Source organism: Perissodus microlepis, chromosome 16 (genome assembly GCF_051167445.1).
Source record: "Perissodus microlepis isolate ML-2025 ecotype Zambia chromosome 16, ASM5116744v1, whole genome shotgun sequence".
In the NCBI taxonomy this organism is placed as follows: domain Eukaryota; kingdom Metazoa; phylum Chordata; class Actinopteri; order Cichliformes; family Cichlidae; genus Perissodus; species Perissodus microlepis.
The window spans coordinates 12,526,406-12,548,820 of NC_140476.1; the positions used below are offsets into that span (position 1 = coordinate 12,526,406).

A 22,415-nucleotide genomic window follows, 5' to 3' on the forward strand; every position below is an offset into this window, starting at 1 on the left:
AAAACTGATGATTTATGTTGACAGGGATTGTCCATTAAATTAAACAGCTAAAAGTGACTGTACAGAGTAAGTTACTGTGAGAAAGTATTCTACATACCAAGATTACTCCACATTCACGTGACACTATCACCTGTGGTTTGTGCAAAAGGCCCAAGAAGTTCAACATTGTTAATGGAAAAAGATTATCCAAAAATAAAAATGAATCATGGCTTGCTGGTGGAAGCACAAAAACACACACACACACACACACACACACACTGCTGATCTTGAACTATGCCCAATATAAGCTGGATATGATTTTTAAATGTGCAACTCTACATACTATATAATAAAGATATTTACCATAGATACTTCAGAAATATTTTGATTATATAATCTACTATTTTGCAGCTTAAGTACAACAGCAACATTTACTTTGATAAATAGTATATAATAGTAAATTATAACTATAACAGTTATTTATAATAGTTAACAGGTTTTTTATGCCAGTTTGAGCCTGTTCCTATATGTATCAGCACTCGCTTAAAGAACGCATGCAACTAAAGTGAAATGAAATCAGCAGAGGTCTCATCCCATCAGCGTCTCCTCTTTCGTTTTGTTTTTGTCTTATGAGTAAAACCGAACATAACATTAGTGCCAGCTGTGCTGCCTGCAAAACAAATTCTTGCGTGCGCGTCATATTTTAGGTTTCAAACACGTTCAAACCTTGCTCTCTCTCTTAAAGCATCTGTTCCAGTACATCATTAACCCATGTCACTGGACCAAACACTAAAAAGCAGTGAATGGGACCGGTAAAATAAAGGACCATCCGAAAAACCTTTGATCTTTTGTTGTGCTTATGTCATTAGTGTGGGAAGCAACACACGCATGCATTGGCTCACTGCCAAGACTTTGTTAGATCTAGCTAACGAGGAAGGCTCAGGTAGTCCTAATAGAATCTTTCCTGCTCTTATCTGTATTGCCTTCAAACAGTGAGGAATGAATGGAAAACAATCTGGGCCTGACTTTGAGGGTGAGGTTGAAGAATACTTATGGGCTTGTGCTTTTCTACAGGGTGGGCTACCAAGCTCCTACTACACAGTGCAGATCAAAGTTAATTCCCCTCTTAATTAAGCTGAAATTGGATGAGAGCAGGCAGGGACTAGCTTTTGTTTTCTGTTGTGCCAGTAAATATTATGAGCTCTATATCTGAATACGTGTTTGTGTGCACAAGGGGAATGATTTCTTGTATCTATAGCTATAACCATAGGTGTTAGTGCATCCTACTGAAACGCGTGAGTCGATATCCTTGTTTTTGTGCGTTAGAGCTAGTTGTTCTCGCTCTCCTTCTCTCCCGATGGCCAATCTGTCTGCATGTGGCCCGGTGTAAGCACAGTGGTGCTGTGTAATGAGACTCCTTCTGCCACTCTCTGTTTCATGGCCGTGTCCATGTGTTGTGATGCTAATGAGCCCTTGCTACCACAAACACCCCCCTTAATTGTCCTCTTTGATCTACTGCTAATTCTGCTAATTAGAAGCCCAACTTTCAAAGTTAAACGTTTTGTTTCAACCTCCAAGTGTGCCTCTTCGTGTGTGTATGGATGTGCAATTGAATAATGAAAAAATAAATAAATAAATGCAACTGGATAAAGAGAAAGAACTTTGGAAACCCTGCGCCTTGCTAAACATTGCCTAGGTTATGTTGGGTGCATTTTGTTGCAGGCCATGTGAAAGTAACACATTCACCTGTCATGTGAAATTCATTACATTAGCTACAGTGCTCCCATACAACCAAATGCGCACACAACATACATCAGCAGGCAGATACTGTATCACGCTCCAAAAAGAGACAATGGCATGAAATCGGGTTCTGCGCAGATTATTCCAGATGTCCCGTTTTGCACAAAAACACGTGTAGTCTCACAAATTATTGTACTGTATGAGCAATTCCAGCTCAGAGATGGGAGCAAACATTCACTACTGACATAATCGAATGGATACATGCAGCAAGGCATCTTCTTTACCCACCGACTCGTCGGCACTGCAGTTTCACACGTTACACAAATAAGCTCTGCAAACCATCTTAAATAGAGCAATTTTGCATTTAGATATCAGATAAAGGCATTCAGCTTAAGTTAAAAAGTTCTCAGGATTTCTAATTCTTTGAGAATCCAGAAATATAAATATTTCCTGTAATTTATTTAACAATCTATCAGAGATGTGAAGTTTTGTTGTTGCTGTTGCAGTCCTTTTTTGTTTTTTGTCTTTGTGTGTTTATAGTCTTATATCATTGGAACACGTAGTTCACACAAATCAACTACAGAGGCCTAGAAGTTGTGTTGTCTATGAATTTCTGGCATAAAGAGCATTAGTTGATGGACAGTAATAGGATACGGCTCATCACTTCACCTTACCTTATTCTTACTTCTCCATGACTTTGTTGATTAAAAGCAAACACTTCCATGACATCTACAGTATGCACTTGCACATATCATACACCTCCAGTAGACATATGAAGTTGCCTTCTGTGGCCTCTGTCAGCTCTGGCCAACAGTACTGTTTTTGCTCAGTAGATAAAATATAAAAGAGACAGAACTGAGCTTGTCAGCAGTGCAGCATGCCCTCAAATCATCTCCGACCACAGCCGTCACCAGCTAAACCATCTCCAGACTAAAGTAAGACTCAGTGCATTTAAAAAGAAATGTATAATTTCTTTTTCAAATTTCCAGAGCCATCTTTAACCTCAACAGTGACCTGATCTTTTATGTAAGCGGGGCTGAAAATTTAAAGGGAAAAAGAATGTACAAACATAATTTTACAAACGCATGTCAATATGTTATTGGGATAAGACAAAATTCTTTCAGGAGAACACTTAGTTGGAAAGACTACAGAGACATTAAACAACATTTAGTATGGGTCAGTTTAAGTTGTTCACACTTAATTAAAAAGTATTTATCCTGAAGAAGGCAAGTTGGCCTAACCTGCATTCAAAGTGACAGAGAGACTTGGCTGTATTCAGTTGCTTGTGAGTAATCAATATTAATCACTGGAAGGAGGGGAAAAAGAAAGAAAAAAGCAGGAGATAGACTGAGACCTCCCTCCACCCACTATAAACAGCCTGTGGTCACTTTCCATCCCCATCAAACTGAATTGCGAGAAGCTAAAGCAAAATGAGCAATTACTAGTGTTGTCAGACCAGTAAAAGAATTTGCCATGTATTTCTTCAGCATATTGATTACATGTTTGATTTTTTTTTTCTCTTAAAAATAATTAAAACTGATTATAATTAGACAGGGAGAGAGATATTATTATTAGAAATGCCTTCCCAACAACGATAACACGAAGAGGAGAGGAAAGAAGACTGTAGCTTGACACAGAGCAGCCAGGGGATCCCATGCCAATCGGAGCATGGCCTTTTAGCCGAGCACTCTGTCAGAGATGCCAGTTTGACGGACGATGCCCGCCCAACTGACATTTCTCCAGGGCAGGAAAGAGGGGACAATACCAATTGTTAAAGAGAAAGAGGGTAAAAAGCACAGAAAAGCACCTATAAGCATAAAAGGGTGAGGGTAAGATGGTTATTTTGGAGTCAATTTTGTGTTATTTTCCAGGTGTGAAGTGCACCAAAATGCCCTACTCATGTTTAAGTACCACCATTTTACTTGAAATTGTCTTGAGGAGTATAGATGTGTGCAAAACTCGCCGTGTTTGAGCGCACTCAAGTATAAAAAATGCACTCACACTCATGTACATTTTTTAGAATATTCTTTACAATATTCTTTAAACATAAAACCTCGTCAGGATGCTGTAAAATGTCATTAAATTGATTGAAAATCAATGTATAAATGATTTTTAACATCAAATCAAATATCAAATATTCCTCCTAAATTTAAAACCAGCAACACACTTAAAAAAAAGTTTTGTATTGACAACATTTTTGTCGTTTTAGATCATCATACACCCTCAAAATGATAATCCTTACAGAAAAATGAAGAAATTAGCAGCCTTTTTAAAAAGCTAATAGGATCACTGAGCAACAAGTCAGGGACCTGAATGAATATCAAACTGACATTTATTTATTCTGATTCATAAATATCTATAAATAAGCATACCATATGGACAACTTAGTAATAATTAGTTTTAATTTTTAACTACTAAAAATAAATAACATTACAGTTTTTCTCAAATGTTAAAACACAAAAGCCAATCCTGTAACCCAAATGACCAGTAGTCTAAACACATTTACTAAATGTAGCCACCATATTCCAGTACCATAAACACATGTCACATGAAGACACAATTCACAAAACACAACCCTCTGTACTCATAAATCTAAACACATTTTTCCTTGCTAAAACACATGTTGCAAAACAATTCTGCTCATATTCTCAAATGAAAGCCCATGTGATGCAAAATGCTTGCCACAGTCACCAATCTTTGAACACAGGGAACACACCTGGCGTCAGTTACTACACACAACGACTCAAAATTGAAGACACCTGTTGCTAATGATGTGACCCCACCTATAAAAGCATAGTTTGGTGAAGATGCCAAACAATCACAATGGATGAAGGCATTCGAGCGTGCGGAAGGAGAAGAGCTGCAGGCCGAAGAGGGGTTGAGATCAGAGGAGGAAGAGGTGAAGGCCTAAGAAGAAGAGGAGTTCGGAGTAGAGGAGGAAGAGAAGGAGGCCAACAAGAGAGAGGAGAAGGTCCAGGTGGGAGAAGACAACCTCGCACCATCATAACAGATGATATGCGAGCAACAGTAATTGATCATGTCATTGGCCATGGCATGACAATGGCTGAAGCGGGACGAAGAGTACATCCAAACCTGAGTAGGTTCACCGTGGCCACCATTATCAAGGCATTTAGACAACACAACAGGTATAGTACGCTATTGCTTTCTTTGTCACACTACAGTTTTACAGGCCTGTGAAAGTGGTCTGTTACTTTACATGTAGTTTTACATATAAATCAGTCAATTGACAACACATGTTTCTTTCTTTAGAGCTGAAAGGATGCCACATAGAGGTGGGAGGGTTGCCATATTCACAGCGGCACAAGAAACCCTCATTGCAGATATGGTCCGTGAGAACAACTGCATTAGACTCCGAGAGATCAGAGACAAAGTCATTGCAGATAATGTAAACTTTGAGAACATTGATGCTGTCAGCGTGTCCACAATAGACCGAGTTCTCCGGCGCCAACAGATGAGGATGAAACAGGTCTACAGGGTTCCCTTTGAGCGCAACTCTGCGCGACACATAGAACAACGTTACGAGTATGTGCAAGTACGTATACATCCATGTCCACAGTACAGTTAGTGGACATACTGTGTTGCTTAGTGGCCTACATTACTTCTGGACGATACTGTGCTACCTGATTGACCGTTCTGAACACCTGTACGCTTTTCCATGTTCAGAGGATAATGCAGTTGGACGCGATGGCCAGACCCCATGAGTACCTCTTCCTGGATGAGGCTGGCTTCAACTTCCAGAAACGAAGGCGAAGAGGCCGTAACATCATTGGCCAAAGAGCCATCACTGAGGTTCCTGGCCAACGGGGGGGTAATATTACTCTTTGTGCAGCTATGGGTACGGAGGGGCTTGTCCACCGGCATGCTGTCCTTGGGTCTTACAACACCCAACGTCTCCTCACCTTCCTAGAGGAGCTAAAAGACATCCTCCTGGACCGTCAACAACACCATCCTAGGCTAGCACATCACATGTATGTGATCATTTGGGACAACTTCCGCTTCCACAAAACACACCAAATCAGAGAGTGGTTCACCACCAACAGTGACCACTTTTTAAACGTCTGTCTGCCACCCTACTCCCCTTTCCTGAACCCTATAGAGGAGTTCTTCTCATCATGGAGATGGAAGGTGTATGACAGACAGCCATACACAAGAGAGAACCTCGTACGGGCAATGGAGCTGGCCTGTGCTGACATCCCAGTGGAGGCCTTCCAGGGATGGATTTGCCATTCCAGGGCGTTTTTCCCGCGGTGCCTAGCAAGGGACAATATAGCCTGTGATGTGGATGAGGTGATGTGGCCCAATGCAGCTCGGCGACATGATGCCGCACAGTGACTGTGTGTAATACTGTAAAAAGACCGTGTAGACAATAAAAAAGACTTCACACCCTGATCATGTTTCCGAGAGTACTGTTGTGTGCGATAGATTCTGTTTTTGCATTGAGTTGTGTTACAGTAGTGTACGTACATGCAGGATGTTTTTATCGATTTATAGTCTTCATGTGAAACTCACAAATCTAAATGCCTAATCCTCTGCAGGGTTCTATGACGATCCGTTACTGTACAGTTTATAAAAATATGCATTGGCAGTTATGAACCAAAGAACCTTCTCACAAATTGAGCATTGTGTTTTCAATTGTTTTGCTGTAGTGTGTAATGCTGTGTATAGTGTTTACAGTTTTGACAGCTTCGAGCTGCTCTCTTGGTGTGGGAGTTTGAGTTTTGCAGTGGGAAGGTGTGGTTGTGTTTATGTAGCTTTAGAGAAGGGTGTTGTGTTTGGACATTGGGGGACCTGGTGGTAACGTTTGTGACATGTGTTTTAGCATTTGAGAAAAACTGTAAAAAAACAATTTTAAGAAATTCCATCACCTTCTCTCAGACCAAGCTTGTTTCAAACTGTGGGAAACTCCCCTGAGGTCTTAAAAATCCCCTTTCCCCCCCAATATTTCGATTACGATGGTCCTTCAGACTAACAGGAGAGAGATCATCTGGCAATGATTTATTTGTGACGGTACTGAGATACATTAGTGGCATAGGCAACTTGCATTAATGGTGAAGGCAGCATTGATTCTGAGATCATGACCATCAAAAATATTCCTTCATTGGCCACCATTGGCCAAAAGCGAGACATTAATATTCCCAGTTTTACAGCTTTTAATGCATTTTTTTTACAGACTGGTACAAAACAAGGTTTTTGGCCACTATAAAGTTTATTCTTCATAACAACTCTGGAAGGGTTAGGGTTATTTTTACTTCTCATTTATGTATTTTAAAAAATAAATCATCCAGTTAGTTAATTAAAACGCTGGCGCCCACATTCAAATATGGTAATACTACTGTTTGATACTATCTACGTGTGAAATTGGCCTGCAATGTAGAGCTGTCACACACCAAAATGAAAACATTTGGCACACTATGAAACAAATCATCAATAAGCAGGTTAGATCCTTTATCACGCAAAATGGTAAAAACAATTTGCTGTCAAAACCAAAGCAAGTGGTCCTGTCAGTTCCCAGATTTTTACAAAGTGTTGTCAGAATAAGCAGCAACGCAACAACGGACACAACCTTTGCAAAAACACAACTGTTTTGGAGATGAGGTTCTATTTCAGTGATAAATAGATTTATGACTGTACAAAAAGAGTGCGTTTAGCTCACATTACAGTTCTCATTCTTCCATTACTGTTTTTTTGGTAATTTCTGGCATCCTGGCTGAATTCACTTCATCATACCTGCAAGGTTGTTAAACAAACAAGAGTGGGGATCAGAGGTGAGGGGAGAGGGAGGTAGCGCTTGTTTATTGGCTCGTAGCTCATTAGCATCACACCCATTAGCGTCCTGCCAGTTTCACTGCCCCATCTCCTTCATTCAATCCTCTCAGAAAGACTGGCTGTCAGAGCAGAGAGGAGGCCAACATGCCCCACAGAACAAATACCCCTACTGCCAATTTTTCCTGTCTTTATTTATCTATGTGCTGGCCCTGTCTGATGAATAAAGGACAGGTTAACAGACAGATGAGAGAAGTATTTTGGCAAGACGCAGAGCACTGTTGGGAATTGCAAACAGCTTTTGTTTAAACTTGAGTTTCTTTATAAAGCAGTTTAAAATGTTTTCTTAGACTGATAGAACTATTCATTCAAATTAAAATTTCATATTTATAGTTATTAAGTTATAATTTATTATTTTTGGCACATCATCAAAACCAACACCACTGGTTTGTAATTACTTGTGAATTTAGACTGTGGTTAGAGTATTCACCATTGTTCAGTTTTGATACTTAAGCAGTGGGAATGAGAAGCAGTCAAGGTAGGAAGGGAGCTATATATACCAACCAGTCACTGTTTTTAAGGTACATCTGTTTAATGCAAATATTGTAGCTAATCTGCTAATAGCATGGCAACAAGTGCATTTCACATTTCTTCCCCATCAAAATGGGGAAAATATGTGATTATTTAAATGACTTTGAAAATGACATGGTTGTTGGTGCAAGAGGGAATCGTCTGAGTTTTAAAAGAAGGATCTACTGGGATTTTCCCATACAGTAATCTCTAGGGTTGAGAGAGAATGGTCCAAAAAAGAGCATTCTCTGAGTGAACACGTTTAGTTTGAAACTGATGAGGTACAGCAGCAGAAGACCACAGTGGGTATCAGGCCTCTCAGTTAAAAAAAGGAAACTGAGGCTACAGCCTCACATGAATTGGACTATAGATTGGTAAAGCATAGTCTGATATGATGAGTCTCAATTGTTGCTATGACATTTGGATCGTAGGGTCAATCTTTGGAGTAAACAACATGGATCCATCCAGCTGAAAAAGATCAGGCAGGTGGGAGTGGTATAATGGTGTGGGCCATGTGATATATTCTTGGCTGACCAGTTGAGCGTCATTTAAATGCCACAGCCTTCCTGAGTACTGTTGATCATATTGATACCTTTATGATCACAGTGTACCCATCTTCTGATGGCTGCTACCAACAGGATAACGTGCCATGTTCCACAGCTCAAATGATCTCAAACTGGTTTCCTAAATATGACAATGAGTTTACTTTACATACCTGGCCCATACACTCACCAGGTTTCAATCCAATAGAGCACCTTTGGGATGTATTTTAACGGGAGATTCACATCATAAATGTGCAGTCGACAAATCTGCAGCAACTTTGTAATGCTGTCGTGTCCAACAGACCAGAATCTCACAACAATGTTTCCAGTACCTTGCTGAATCTATGCCATGAAGAATTAAAGCAGCTCTGAAAGCAAAATGGGATCCAATTTGTACTTAAAAGATGTACCTAACAAAGTGTTGTAGGGAGTGTAGTGGTGCAGTATAACAGCAGGAGGTATGAATTTTAAAGATTTTAAGGAAACAAGAAGAACAAGGTCTGGTAGTTCTTTTGGGCATTCGTTATTACTTTCAGATGGGCTTAACAACAAGAGCTTTGTGCTTGCTCCAGTTACAGTAAGCAATTTAGGGAAATGCTAAGGCAAATGGTTGGTGGAAAATCTGAAAAATTCTATGGCTGCCCTGCTTCTTATATTCTGTCTAAGTTTTGGGGTCAAAACATACATGCGTTTTATGTGGGTATAATACACGGCTGGTGTCTGTAACTGTGTTTAGACACATCCATGTGTCATCTACTGTCATCAAGCATTCATCACTCTGCACTTCCTGGTGATAGTCTAGGAATTGTTCCCAGCAGAAGGTGATGCCAAGGGAATAATGGTAAGAAACAGGCGTTAGTATGGAAGACTGGCTACTGCCTCTTGTTTTCCTACAAGAGGCTGAAAACATCTCTTACACCAGATGACTATCAAGAACAACCAGACCAATACATGTGACAAATATGCTTCGTAGGCTATATATTTATATGCCTCATCAAGTCATGTATGAGGATGACTGTAAACTATTTTTAGTAGTTTTGAAAACAGGGGACTCTAGTTGGGACCCCACTCCATTATGTTATTAAAATTTTAACTTCTCTGCTACTGACACAACCTGCCTCACTCTAACTTCGTCTTTAAACATCTGGCCCTCGCACGGATAGTAGTGTGTGTGTGTGTGTGTGTGTGTGTGTGTGTGTGTGTGTGTACGGGTTTTGGTTGGCATAAGGCAGAAAGTCAGGCCAGCCTGTCAGGCCCCCGAGGGCCCTCGTTGTTTGAGTCTCCATTAGGCTGATGAGGTTTGGCAGCTGAAGTTGTTGGAGTTAGTGCTGTGCTTCAACCCTCCTCGTAGCTAGGCCTAATTAAACCTAGACCTCAGCCCTAATTTAAAGATAATTAGCTGTAGGGGTTCGCTACCACCACCACAGGGTGAGATGAGCCTCATGTAATATGTGTAATAATGCGTGCTAAATGTTTTTTTTTGGTGGTTTTAGTCAGCGACAGACCAGTTGAATGAAAGGCACTTACCATATGTAATTTGGCGGATGGTTTTACCCAAAGCGGTTTACAGTAACACGAGTGCAGGCAAGTTTCCACTCTGGTAAATATTGTGTCACTCTGAAACATAATGGATTATCACATTATGGTGAGACTTAGTAAAGCAAACAAGAATGTGTGTGTTTGTGACATACAAACAAACGAAGTGGCAAGACTGCATTTTTGTAGGTGCTGCACAATAAACTGTCTGACCCTTGGGATCGGCCCTATGTTTTCCCATTAAGCTATACTGACAGTTTGACATTTCCCAGGGTAGAGGGCTCTGATTCAGGTATGTTTTATTCATCCTATTGACTTCACATTGCTGCCAAGCCAAACAGAGAGCAAAAGCCTGAAGTGTGGTAGGCGGCAGTGAGAAGGAGAGCAGAAGATACCTGTTGTTGTTGTGTTTGCTGCTCAGATAGCCAGGCAGTCTGAGACTCGGAGACAGCTGGGTGACACATACACAATACACTCATCACAATGCAGACAGAGATTGGGAGATATTGCAAACACTGAGTGGATAAAACTGCCTATTTACTGAAAAGACTTGAGGCAGACAGGTGAAAATGTGGGATTACATGCTTCAAGAAGGTTTGTATGCTTTTCTGTACCCTACCTCCAAAAAGCTACATAAAACCAAACTTAGATAAATTTGACTTGTTAACTTCTACTTCGACTTGTCAGCCTACTGGTTATTTATCTCCATTAAGTTGTAGAATTCTGTTGCCTGCGCTGTGAAGAACATCTAATTTACGCCAACTCAGACCTGACAATGGACTTTTATTCGCTTGCATTCCAGGTATAAGCATTAATTCTAGATTTATGTTTGCCTGAGTTTTTCCTGCTTTTTGCCAATTAATAAATAAAATATATCTGCAAAAAACTGTTTTGTTTTGTTTTTAGCTAACAGAATGAAATGTTCTTTAACAGGGTAGTTTTGTTCCAGCACATATTATACATGGAATATCATTTGGGGCCCTGAAACCAGTTTTAGTTAATTAATACAACTGGTGTTGGTTAATATGTTGTCTGGGGTCTACAGAGTACTTTTTGGTTGCTTAATAAATCTGGCAGATGGCTGGGATATCCCATCTTCACCAGTGATTTCAGTAGTGAAAAGCATCTTACTCATAATTACTGCTTTCTTTTGAATCTTTCTACCCATTTAAATCTTTATTAAGTAAATATATTGTCTTTACAAACGTATTTCTGTCTTTTTCTAATACATAGAACAATTATGAGAATGTCCCATGGAATTCTGATATAATTGTGGCAATTTTCTCAAAAACAACACCAATAATTTTCCTCAGAGACGTGAGAATTTGACCCCAAGATCAGTTTTGGATTTATAACAACAACATTCGTTCTGAGTTTTCTTGTCTGTTTCTTTTTAATACATCGTGCAACTCACTGCCATCGTAAACACATGGGACCATATTTGGATTTATTTTGCTTGGCTCTGTGCAGACAAGTGCTTCCCTCATCTTCATGCATGTCACGTGAGGCTGGGAGCTGGGTGCAACGGCGGGAGCCTACTCCAGGACAAAGCACTTGGGGCAGGGAGACACTGTGGGCCTTGTTCCCCCTTTGACGGCTTCATGTCAAGTGGGTGTTAGCTTGGTGGGACACCCAGACCCCCCTGGAGGGTAAAGCACTACACAGCCTGCCTCCAATTGAGGAAAGACACACCGAGGGCTTATTGAAGATGCACTTATGATCCCGACATCGGCGACATCGCCTATGTCTGTTTCAAAACACACAACAATAATAACAGCATATTTTTAAGTAAGGCTGTTTAAAAGACGAGAGGTTGAGGTTGAAGATGAGGAACAACCAAGACAGTTGATCTAAATATGTGAACCGTAGGTTCTTTTTGGCAGAGGCTTGGAAAATTCAAAAATTGTCTCTACATGTAGTACTGAGAGATAAAGGAATTGATTAACTAATTACATTTTATGTGTACGCTCAGTTACAATCATGTTATTCCATGTTACTTGAACCATACTGAAAAAGCCGCAAGGTGAATAAGGACAGGTGTACTGTGAAAAAGATTACTCACCCTAGTAACCGTAGAAAGCCATAGTGGTCAACAGTGTCGAGTGCTCTTTCCTTTCTTTATCGTCTACTTTCTCTGTCTGCCTTTTCCCCAGCATCTGGCTAAGTCTCACCAGTGTCCTTGCTAATGCCCTCGGGTGAACCGGGCCATGTCAAACTCAAATACATCAATCACTTGGTGCTAGCCGTGGGGAAAGAGAAGGGATGGATTGGCAGAAATGTAGGGATGAAAGCAAAGAAGAAGGACGGGGTGGTTAAGGTAATGTATAGCCTCTAGTCAACCCTCTTTCACCTTATTTTTCTTCTCCTCCAACCTCCCTGTCTCCTTCCCTCTGCAGCAACTCCTACAGACTTTGGACTCAGCTGTCACATCACAAGAGGCCCTTTCAACTGATTCTCATCAAGCGGTTTGCAGACCTAAACACATGTTGGAGAAGAACAGAGCAGTGGAGAGGAGAGCAAAAGAAACAAAAGGACAGTCAAGGCCAGAAGAGAAAGCATTAGAAAAAGGAAAGAAGAAAAAGAGCAGTGTAAGAAGGGAGATGATCACTGAAAGCAGGTCGACGAGAAGGAAATAAGATAGCAAAAGAACAGAGGCACAAAGAAAGAGGTGACGAAGCCATGGGAGAGCCTATCAGCAGGTGTGTGTGCGTGTGTGTGTGTGTGTGTGTCCTGCAGAATAAAGTGTCCACGTCAGAGCCTCGGTTTCCCCCCTGGGCAGTTTCTGATTAATTGTCCGTCCAGCTGCTGTGATAGCAACTACTTTAACCAAGACTCCCAAGACACTCACCCATGTCCCATCCTCCACAGAAAGACACCTCTACTCCTGTGTACCCAGCTTCCTGGCTGACCTTCTCTGACTAAAATTAGGATTTTTTTCCTATTCTGATACCCCCCCATTCGTTTTTTTCCTGTCTCTTTTTGGCTGCTACAAATAATCTTACATCAGCACCCCATTCACCTTGCCATCAGGGGATAATGTCTCTCTGTGGGAGAGGGGTTTTGGAACAAAGGCAGGGGGAGCTGAAAACCGCATGATATGCTGTGTGTTCCCCCCTGTGTGTTTACACATGCTCTGGTGACTGGCTGAGATAAAGCATCCCTGTCTCAGGTAAACAGTCTAGCACAGCAGGGTAAAATGGCAGGGTTGACTTTGGACCTAGCTTATACTTAGTCAGCACCTCTAGATATAAAGTACCATCCCACCCACCCACATTTAATCACACAACTGCACACACATAATTTCCATTTCAGTACATTTTCATTATGGTTCAAATTCAACAATTACGAATTCAAATCTGCTTTTCGACTCTATGAACAATAACTGCCGTACTCAGCACTGTCCCCTTATTTTCCTCCCTCTTCTCCAGACTGCATAACCATAGCATCTAACCTGATGGCTATATAGCCAGCCCCCAAAAGCAGCCAAGGTCAATTGCCTTTCCTGCTCCTCTCATCTTGTGCTTTATGTACCTTCACATCCAGGGGAAAAGAGCTGCACTATTTCTGCTCTGCTGCAAGGTGACTGCTGCTTCATACGAGTGACAGCCACACAAACCAGGAATACTAAGAGTACCAATCATTTTGTTTAAGGTCTTCATATTTTGAAAATAAATCCAGAAAGTTTAATTCATATAAAATTGGTCTTCTAGGTCACGACTTCATTCTGCTAGTAAATGTTGGACTTGAATTTCTAAAAAACAATTTAATTAACAGAAGCTATACATGGAGCTACCTTTGACTTTGATATTATGGACCATAACTAACAATAATGAGAGTCGATCAATACTTTCAACTCCGTAATTACTCCACCAAGCAGTGACTTTCCACTATTTTCTAGTTCAAATCAGCATTCCACTGCAGATTCCTGAAGCCATTTTTATGAACTCAGGTAATCTTTTAATGTTAGCAGAATAACCCCAGCAGTCAGTTTTGTAGAGTGTAGTATATCAAAACATTTGTCCACAAATAGGATGGTATTTAGAAGGTATAAACACAAAAAAGATGATGATTAAAGTAAATGTATTGTCTGACATGTTGGGAATTTAGATGATGAGACTAAAGGCTGAAAAAGACTTTTTTCCCCGATGATGAATCGGTAATGAAAATTGAGCCCCTTTTTTTTCTTTTTACATGCTTTATACTTCATTATCTTTGTCTCTGCCTGTTTGATTTTCTGGTTGATTCTTTACAGCAGTCATTGTTTTTCCTCATCTACAAGATGAATAATAAATATTTGCCTAATATTCAGACAGAAACTCCCAAGCCACAGTGTATATTGTGTGTGTGGTACCCATTTTTACATTTTTTTTCCCTCTTTGGTATTGAATAGTAAGATCATCATTAATCCCGATTGTGTTGGATTATCGGCGGTATTATTTTTTACTCGCTGCATTTTTTCCCTGACGTTTGTGTGGTAAACTGCGGGAATTTTACAATAGGATTTCCATTTGTTGTATAAGTGATAGCGTGTTTGGTGCAACCATTTTTCATCCTCGCATAGATAAACTGTTTCCCGGTGAAGTCTGAATATCTCCCTTTCTTTCTCTCTCACTCTCGTTCCCAGATGTCTCCTTACAGCTGCCATGACTGACTGCAAACTCATTTATTACAGGTCACAAACACCAAGTGCTTCATTTAAAAGGACACCCCACCCCCAACTCGCACACGAGTGAAAAATCGACCTGCAAGAATAGCATACAGGGCACACCGTTCCATTAACACCAAATGGAAGCCTGCAGGATTCAAAATATGGGACCGGGGTTCGAGTGGCGGGGTGCAAAACAGAAAAAAATATGAGGGATAGTTTAGGGACATATTTTAATCTGCTGCAGCGACCACAGTTAACGAGCACTAAGCACATAAAGTACGGGGCAGCATCATTACAACTCCTAAGACAAAATCTAAAATATTTATTTCATTGTGGGGTTTTGGCATGAAAATGATTGGGATCTCTTGCTATAAGTTTGCTGACAGAGTTATTAAAAGCGTAGTTTGTTTGATATCACCTATTGTAAAGAGTCTTAACCGACATACCGCATCCCATGTCTGCTACATATTTATTCAAGCACGCAAATCACCAAATCAAGATTTTGTTGGAAGCATGTGTTCTGCCGGCCATATCCGATATCACTCAGAGCCGTCTGTAATTACATTGTACATGCAGATTAGCTATGAATATTTTAGAAGGGGATTACTAAAAGAGGAAAGAGACAGAGACGCAGAGAGTCGAGAGAAATCAGCCCTTTAACACACACCCACATGCAGAACTGCATGAAAAGCTCGTTTGAAGGTGGAGCCAGTCTTTTATGCCCAAGTTGTCAGCCTATTATCATCCTTTCATATGTTTGCCACCATTATTAACTGTGAGCGGGAATAGAAAAATAACACAAAAAAGTGAGAATAAAACACATCACTCCAGCATGTCAGGCTGTCTCTTCAGAGTGGGGGGGGAAGAAAGGCATGGCAGACCAAGTCTTATCATTGGACTCTCATTCTAAAACGTGGCAGTAATGAGTGTGTCTTAACAAAGATTAGCCATAATTTCCATTGTCATTTTAAGGCTCCCACATTATGTGGAGGCTTACAAAGCCACAGATGAAGGCAGAGGGTGGGCGGAGGAAGACGAACAAGCAGACACTGGAGCAGAGAGAGCGTCTCTGGAGCTTGGTTAGTCTGTCAGTCACCCTCTATCCCTTCAACCGTGCATCCACACGTGCACTGACAGACAAAGTCATAACACACACACATGTACGCACACACACACACACACACACACACACACACACACACACACACACACACACACACAGTATATGTACGTTTCCCAAACCCTTTGTCGCCACATTTTGAAACCCTCAAGATGCAGTTGTCAAAAGGGTCGGCGCCTGACAGCCTCCTGCAGCCCTCCAGGAGGATGCAGAGGACAGACAGGCTTATTGTTAGAAGAGTAGCAGCAACAACAAAGCAGATCAAAAGTCTCACTGACTGACAGACATACATGGTGCGTTCAGACTCCCAACATCTACATTGTTTAGTGCACACAGGGCTGAGGCTTTCAGGGGCCTGGATCCTGCACATTTGCCTTGTACATCAGAGTGATGGCCCAGGGTCAACGAGGTATCAGAACGTGGGTATGTGTGTAAGTGTGTAGGAGTTTGGGTGTGTGCCAATCTGCTAGGCACATTGACACCAATCTGCACTGGTAACTTTATATTTATCCAATTAAAAATAATATTTAACGTTGAAAAAATAATGAAGTTATTTGATTGATAGCTACAAGAATATGGCTGATAGCAGAACAGATTTAGGCTGATACTCTTACTTTAGGCTTAATTAGGCCAAAAACACGTAAGTCTATTTTTCATATTTATATTTACCCTGATAGCAGACATGAACCTTGCACCACTAGCGATAAAGAGAAAGCAAATCTGTTAAGAAATTTTATTTTATTTTACTTTTATTTTTGCCTGACACATGTCCTGTTTTCTTGGAGTGCTGCGTATTGGACCACAACACACACAAAAAGTTGAATGGTAGCAAAAGCACTGAGATTTTCTTTTCTTTCAGCAAGCTTGTTCTGGTTGCCCTAAAAGCATACGTGCCATCCTAATTAAGGTCCATCTGATTGATTTCCCCCAACTAAAATTCAGTCCCCCCATCTGTCTAAAATAGCTAGAGTACATTGTCAAAGATACCAAGCAGGGCCTCGCTCCTGCTTGTGTATACGCGTGTTTGCTGCACTACCTTGTTAATGAAGGACTTTGGTTGCTGTGTATTCAGCACTCAGGGCCATGTTACACGGAGGCAATCAGCCTTTCTATTTGCATGTCTTTCTCTCACTCCCTTTGCTTTCATTCTCTCTCCAACAAACACAAAAACTCAAAGCTTGCTCAATTTACAGAGAGGAAAAAAAGAGAAATCATAAAAGCATAGGAGCACAGACGGAATGAGTGATAAACATGAAACAAGCATTCTGTCTTCAAGAGTTAAGACACCTTTTCAGATCTAAAGTAATCTAAGAGCTTGAAAGTCATGTTTCAAACATAAAAGTTGCATTGTTTTTTTTTACAGATGTGCTATAAACAGCTGCCCAGGGATGCACGTCCATGGGTGATGGCCTGTGATCTAATTATGACATCTCTCACTAAAGGGACATTTATTAGCTAAGCTGACAATGACACGTGTCAAAATAGACGTGGATGTATGGTGCATTTGTAATGGCAGGTGATAAATGAAGGTGCATCGTTTGCAAAGGTCACAGAGGATATGAGCCAATCATTTCTGCTGATGTAGATAGAAACCTGACTGGTTATAAGCCCAGCAAAGATCCAACACGATACCTTTACTTGTGTGTTCAGAAAAGAAAACTCTCAAAAAACATTTGGAAATTCAGTGCTAAGTAAACAATAGTGAACTAAGACATCCTGGTAGTAACTAAATGGTAAATGGTAAATGGTCTGTATTTGTATAGCGCTTTACTTGGTCCTAAGGACCCCAAAGCACTTTACACTATACACAATCATCCACCCATTCACACACACATTTACCCACTGGTGATATTGTGTAATATTCTTTAATCAGTAGGCCAGTACACATAAATCTTAATGATTTCCTACAATACTACACAGCAAACACTCTTGATTGCACAAAGAGAAGATTCTTAGTCTGGCTGGCTGGGGGTTTAAATAACACAACAAATCATTGTCTGTTTTTGTATTTTTATCATTAAAGAGGAAACACTGACTCACCAGAGAGATTAATCTAAAAGCTACATATATGTGCATCTAACGGTCCTTTTCTCAAATTCTAAAAATAGCTTGTTTTCCATATTTTTTTTTAAATAATTTCAGCAACTTTTAAAAACAATACAGGAGGGTCTTGCATCAGGCTATAATAGCAGTAACTGAATTTACTTTATTGTGGAAAAGTGGCTTTATATTGCTCCCTATGTGTTACTCTGGCCAATAAAGAAAGGACAAAAGCACAAATGTTTATGTTCTTCTTTTCTTTTTCATTCTAATAAAATGCCTGGTGGTGGTAGACGGTCAACGCTTCTTTAATAGGTGACGGCAGATAGGACTGTAAGCGTGGTCTGTGCCAAAGCCCAGCTATGTTGGCTCCTCAGTGTCATATCATTCTTTCATTATTCTTGATGCTGGACAAAAAGGAAAAATATACAATGAGGAGACATTTACAAGAAGTGCCAGGGTCTCCTGTAAAAGGTGCAGAAACTGGTTGAAAAAAAAAGTATCTTGTCTCCCTTTCTAGTAGGATCCCTGTCAGTGTCACCCTTAAACCTTAAATGTACTGTGACCACACACATCAGCTTACAAATGGGACAGTGCTGTCAGTTTCAACCCAGTAAACAGTGAATGCCACTGTAAGTTAAAGGTTGTAGTTGCATTCTGTTCAGCAAATTAGGAAAGAAGACGCCGCTCAAAGCCGTAAAACAGAAGGGATGTAGTGTATCCAGATTGCAGTGATTACACGCAAGTGAAAAAACTCCACGCACACGCAGACGCATTCAACAGATGATTTGAATGCACTCCTGCGCACAAAATATATGAATATTCATAAACACAAACAGACTTTTGGAATGTGGCCATATGGTTCAGAATTGCAAGCTGTATCAATTTCCAGACTTGTTCAGCTGTAGTGTGAAACTGCAGTCCAGTGAAGAGGAGTGTGCACAGTGGACTCACATGGGGGACATTCAGCATATTGCAGGCATGTACCCTGCTGTCATGAAGCATAGAAGTCCAGTTTAGCACAGGATTTTCTTTAAGTGGGGTTTTTAACACTAAACAGAAGAAACTAAATGACATGAAGGTGATGAAAAGTTCATAAAATTTTAAAGCAAAGGATTCAATTAAGGATTTTATGCATGTTTATGGATATTTGTATCTTGGGACATATTAAGATAGATGCCAACGTTAAGTGAGGAAACTCAAGAAAAAGAAACTTTGAGCATGAACGCGTGTGCATTTTCTTATTTTTCAACTGAACATAAGATAACCATAACACCCGCGAACTCCTGGCATCAGGATGCGCTCACATCCGCGCACGCCCACACACACACACACGCGCGCACACATATTTGAGCATCCGTTTCTGTTCTGTTTCGTTTTATGTTATTTTACTATTTTCCAATATTATTGAAATGATTTGGAGCTTCACTGTTGGTCGAAGCTTGTCTAGTCTGAAAAGACATTACGACTGTGATCTTCATACACAGGTGCGTCAGATAATGTATAACGAAATCCATATTTTTCTTTCCGGATGTTCTTTAAAAAAAATTAATTAAAAAAATTTAAATTTAACTTCGAAATATGTGCCTTACGATTAAGATAACCCCCAGGATAAAGTAATGTTATCAAAAAAAAATAAGTTGACTAAAATAAATGAGCAAAAATATATAACTGCTTTTATTTTGGAACAACAATATATTATGTTAGGAATATTATTTTGACGACGTGCAGCACACGTGGTGAGTGTAAAGCAAAAAACAAAACAAACAAAAAAAAAACATGTGGAAGCATCCCTCCATGCCCTGTCTCCTGAACTGCATTCAACATTTTAATTCAGTCACTGTCTCTCAGCTGTAAGGCTCTCACACACGAGGATTTATTAAAACACGGGTTAGTATTTTAGATCTGCCCTAATATGTGCGCATTACACATCACATTTAACGCAGTATGATGTTTAAATAATCGCGAGAGACGTGGTGCCAAAATAACTTATATTGTTTGAAATTGGGTTTTTTGTTGTTGTTGTTGTTATTTATTTATTTATTTATTTTGTGGTGTTATACGCCTTAAGTCACATAAACATGACTCTAAGATATGCGGTGAAACAGTTTAACAGTCAGCATGAGGGGAAAAACGACTGTGTGTGAATTACGATCTAAAGATGCTGTGTCAGTGCAGCCAATACTTGGATTTAGTCTAATTTTAGTCGTAGTCATCCCAAAATGTGATTATCAGTGGTGATGATGGTGGTTGATGAGGTGGTATTGCTTTTGTCTAACTAATCTCTCTCTCTCTCTCTCTCTCTCTCTCTCTCTCACACACACACACACACACACACACACACACACACACACACACACACACACAAGCGAAGACGCACAGACACCGTTGAGTGCACCTATACCTCCCTGCGCGTAAAGAGCGCCCCTGCACTCTACAAACAGTACTGCTACTGTCAGAGCGAAAAGTCCCGTGCGCTGCAACGATGGTCGTCAATTTGTGCTCCACAAGATCCCCGAGGGCATTTACTATAAAACGATGAATAATCTAATTTGACTATAATCCGCTTTGTTTTTATCCCGATTACAGAATGCACGTACATGTTCACCACTCTTATCATCGTTTGCACAGGTGAGAGTTACACAGATCAACACAAACAACAAGCCAAAAAGCCTAGTAATATAGAGAGCGTTCCCACAGCAGTCTCTGCAGGACTCAACGGTTTAAAGTAGTCTGAATCACCGGGTGACTACTTGCGGAGCCTCAAGCTGTTACTGTTAATACAACCCACTGTCCAACCAGCCAAATTCATCAAAAACAATAACCATGGGGTTGCGTCTTATTACCATGACGACAGTTGTGATTATTGGGATAAATTAGTCAGAAGGGGAAGAAAGAGCAGAGATTGAAAGCAACTTTTGAAATAGTTATGCGTTAGACAGCCTGTCTATCCACAGGAGGGAAAACAGGAGCACAGTAGCCTGTTGTAAACCAAGGCTATAACTCCTCTGTGTTTGTCTAGCTATGTCCTGAGGACACGTGTGATGAACAACAAATGCTCTCATTTCTCTCCAAATTCAACAGTGCCGCTCTGCGCAAGAAGACGGAGCGACGCGCTCGCCTGGATCCTTTCGTCTTGTCAGATGTACTGCTACAACCTGCCATCTGCTCTGACCAACACCTGTGTCTCTGTGCAACTGTGATCTTTACGTCATCTCATTGGCCGTTGTTTAAGACGTTCTCCGGCGTTAGAATTCAGTGCTGGTGGTGAAACCGTATTAGTGGGTTTGATGTGATCTGATAAGCTCCAATAGCCATATGCGCAACAAAGAACAGTAACAGAAAAGTATGCTCGGTGGGTAGTTGTGCTGCGCTCAGCGCGCACTAACCATCTCCGCGGACACAGTTTTGCGCACTGGGGAGCATAGGGTTGGAATTCACTCACCTGATTGTGAAAAGCTGAACCCAAACAAGAGGCAAGTCAGAAGAAAGCCGAAGCAACACTGGGCAGTCGTTGGTTTCATTGTTGTGCTTAGCAAGTATCCCCTTTAAATTCACATGTCCAGCAGCGTATCCTTCCCTGAAACAGCCAGAAAGGATGGATCGTTTGGGTTTGACGCCTCTTGAGCGTGCGACTTTGGGGACTTTGGTTGCTTTTAAGTAAGTTTGCAGTTTGTCCGAGTGTCCTTTTCCTGTCCTCTCTGAGCCTTCGGGCTTAAAATTGTGGATTACTTGACAGCAGAGACAGTCGAATAATAGTTTCCTACGCACGCTCTGAAAAGCTTGTCTAAACAGTGTAAAGCAGTACTCATGGCATTACTCCCCGACTTGGATACAGTATGCAGCTGCAGACTCGCATTTTTCGGACACACCTCCCAGTCCCCGAACTCCTCCTACACGCACTGCGATTGGCACGGGTACCCGACCATCATCCTTAACCCCGCCAGTTTAGACTTCATGCATTGTCCCATTGGTTACCACAAGATGCCAAAACCTCATGAATTTGTGCGTCGGCTCTGTTGCACCTGTCACACCGAACACAGCAGAGATCAATCCTGCCAGAAGGATTTATGGGTGTACTGAGTAAAATAAAACAGAATACCACTTACCAGTGGTGGATTCCCATGTGCTATGAAATATGTGATCCGGATAAGGTATATTTTTATCTTGTAAGATTTGATTCAATACTAAACCGTGAGAACGGTACATAAAATTGATGCTTAGAATGGAAATAGCATAGTTTCATCAGGTTTATTGTGAACTAAATTCCCATTTTTCCTGTAGCCCCCCCCCCCCCCATAAATAAATAAATTATTGATCTACTCTAATGCCACTTCATTTTATAAGGTTACCGCATAAGTATAATCAAGTAAATAAGGGCATGTATTCTTACAGCAAAATCATAAACCATTTGTTTCTTTGTTTTGTTTTTCTGCATCTTGAGACAAGATTTTCA

At 40.7% G+C, this 22,415-nt stretch overlaps 1 protein-coding gene across 3 annotated transcripts in view; it reads right to left on the reverse strand.

Moving 5' to 3' along the window:
• Positions 1–21,805, reverse strand: part of erbb4b (erb-b2 receptor tyrosine kinase 4b) — a 305,024-nt gene extending 283,219 nt beyond the window's left edge. For all 3 annotated transcript variants that reach the window (XM_084907994.1, XM_084907997.1, XM_084907993.1), the window contains exon 1: positions 21,405–21,805. In XM_084907994.1, coding sequence (XP_084764120.1) covers positions 21,405–21,483 — 79 coding nt within the window. In that variant the 5' untranslated portion in view covers positions 21,484–21,805. The remainder of the gene's footprint in view (positions 1–21,404) is intronic.
• Positions 21,806–22,415: the final 610 nt, after the last annotated feature.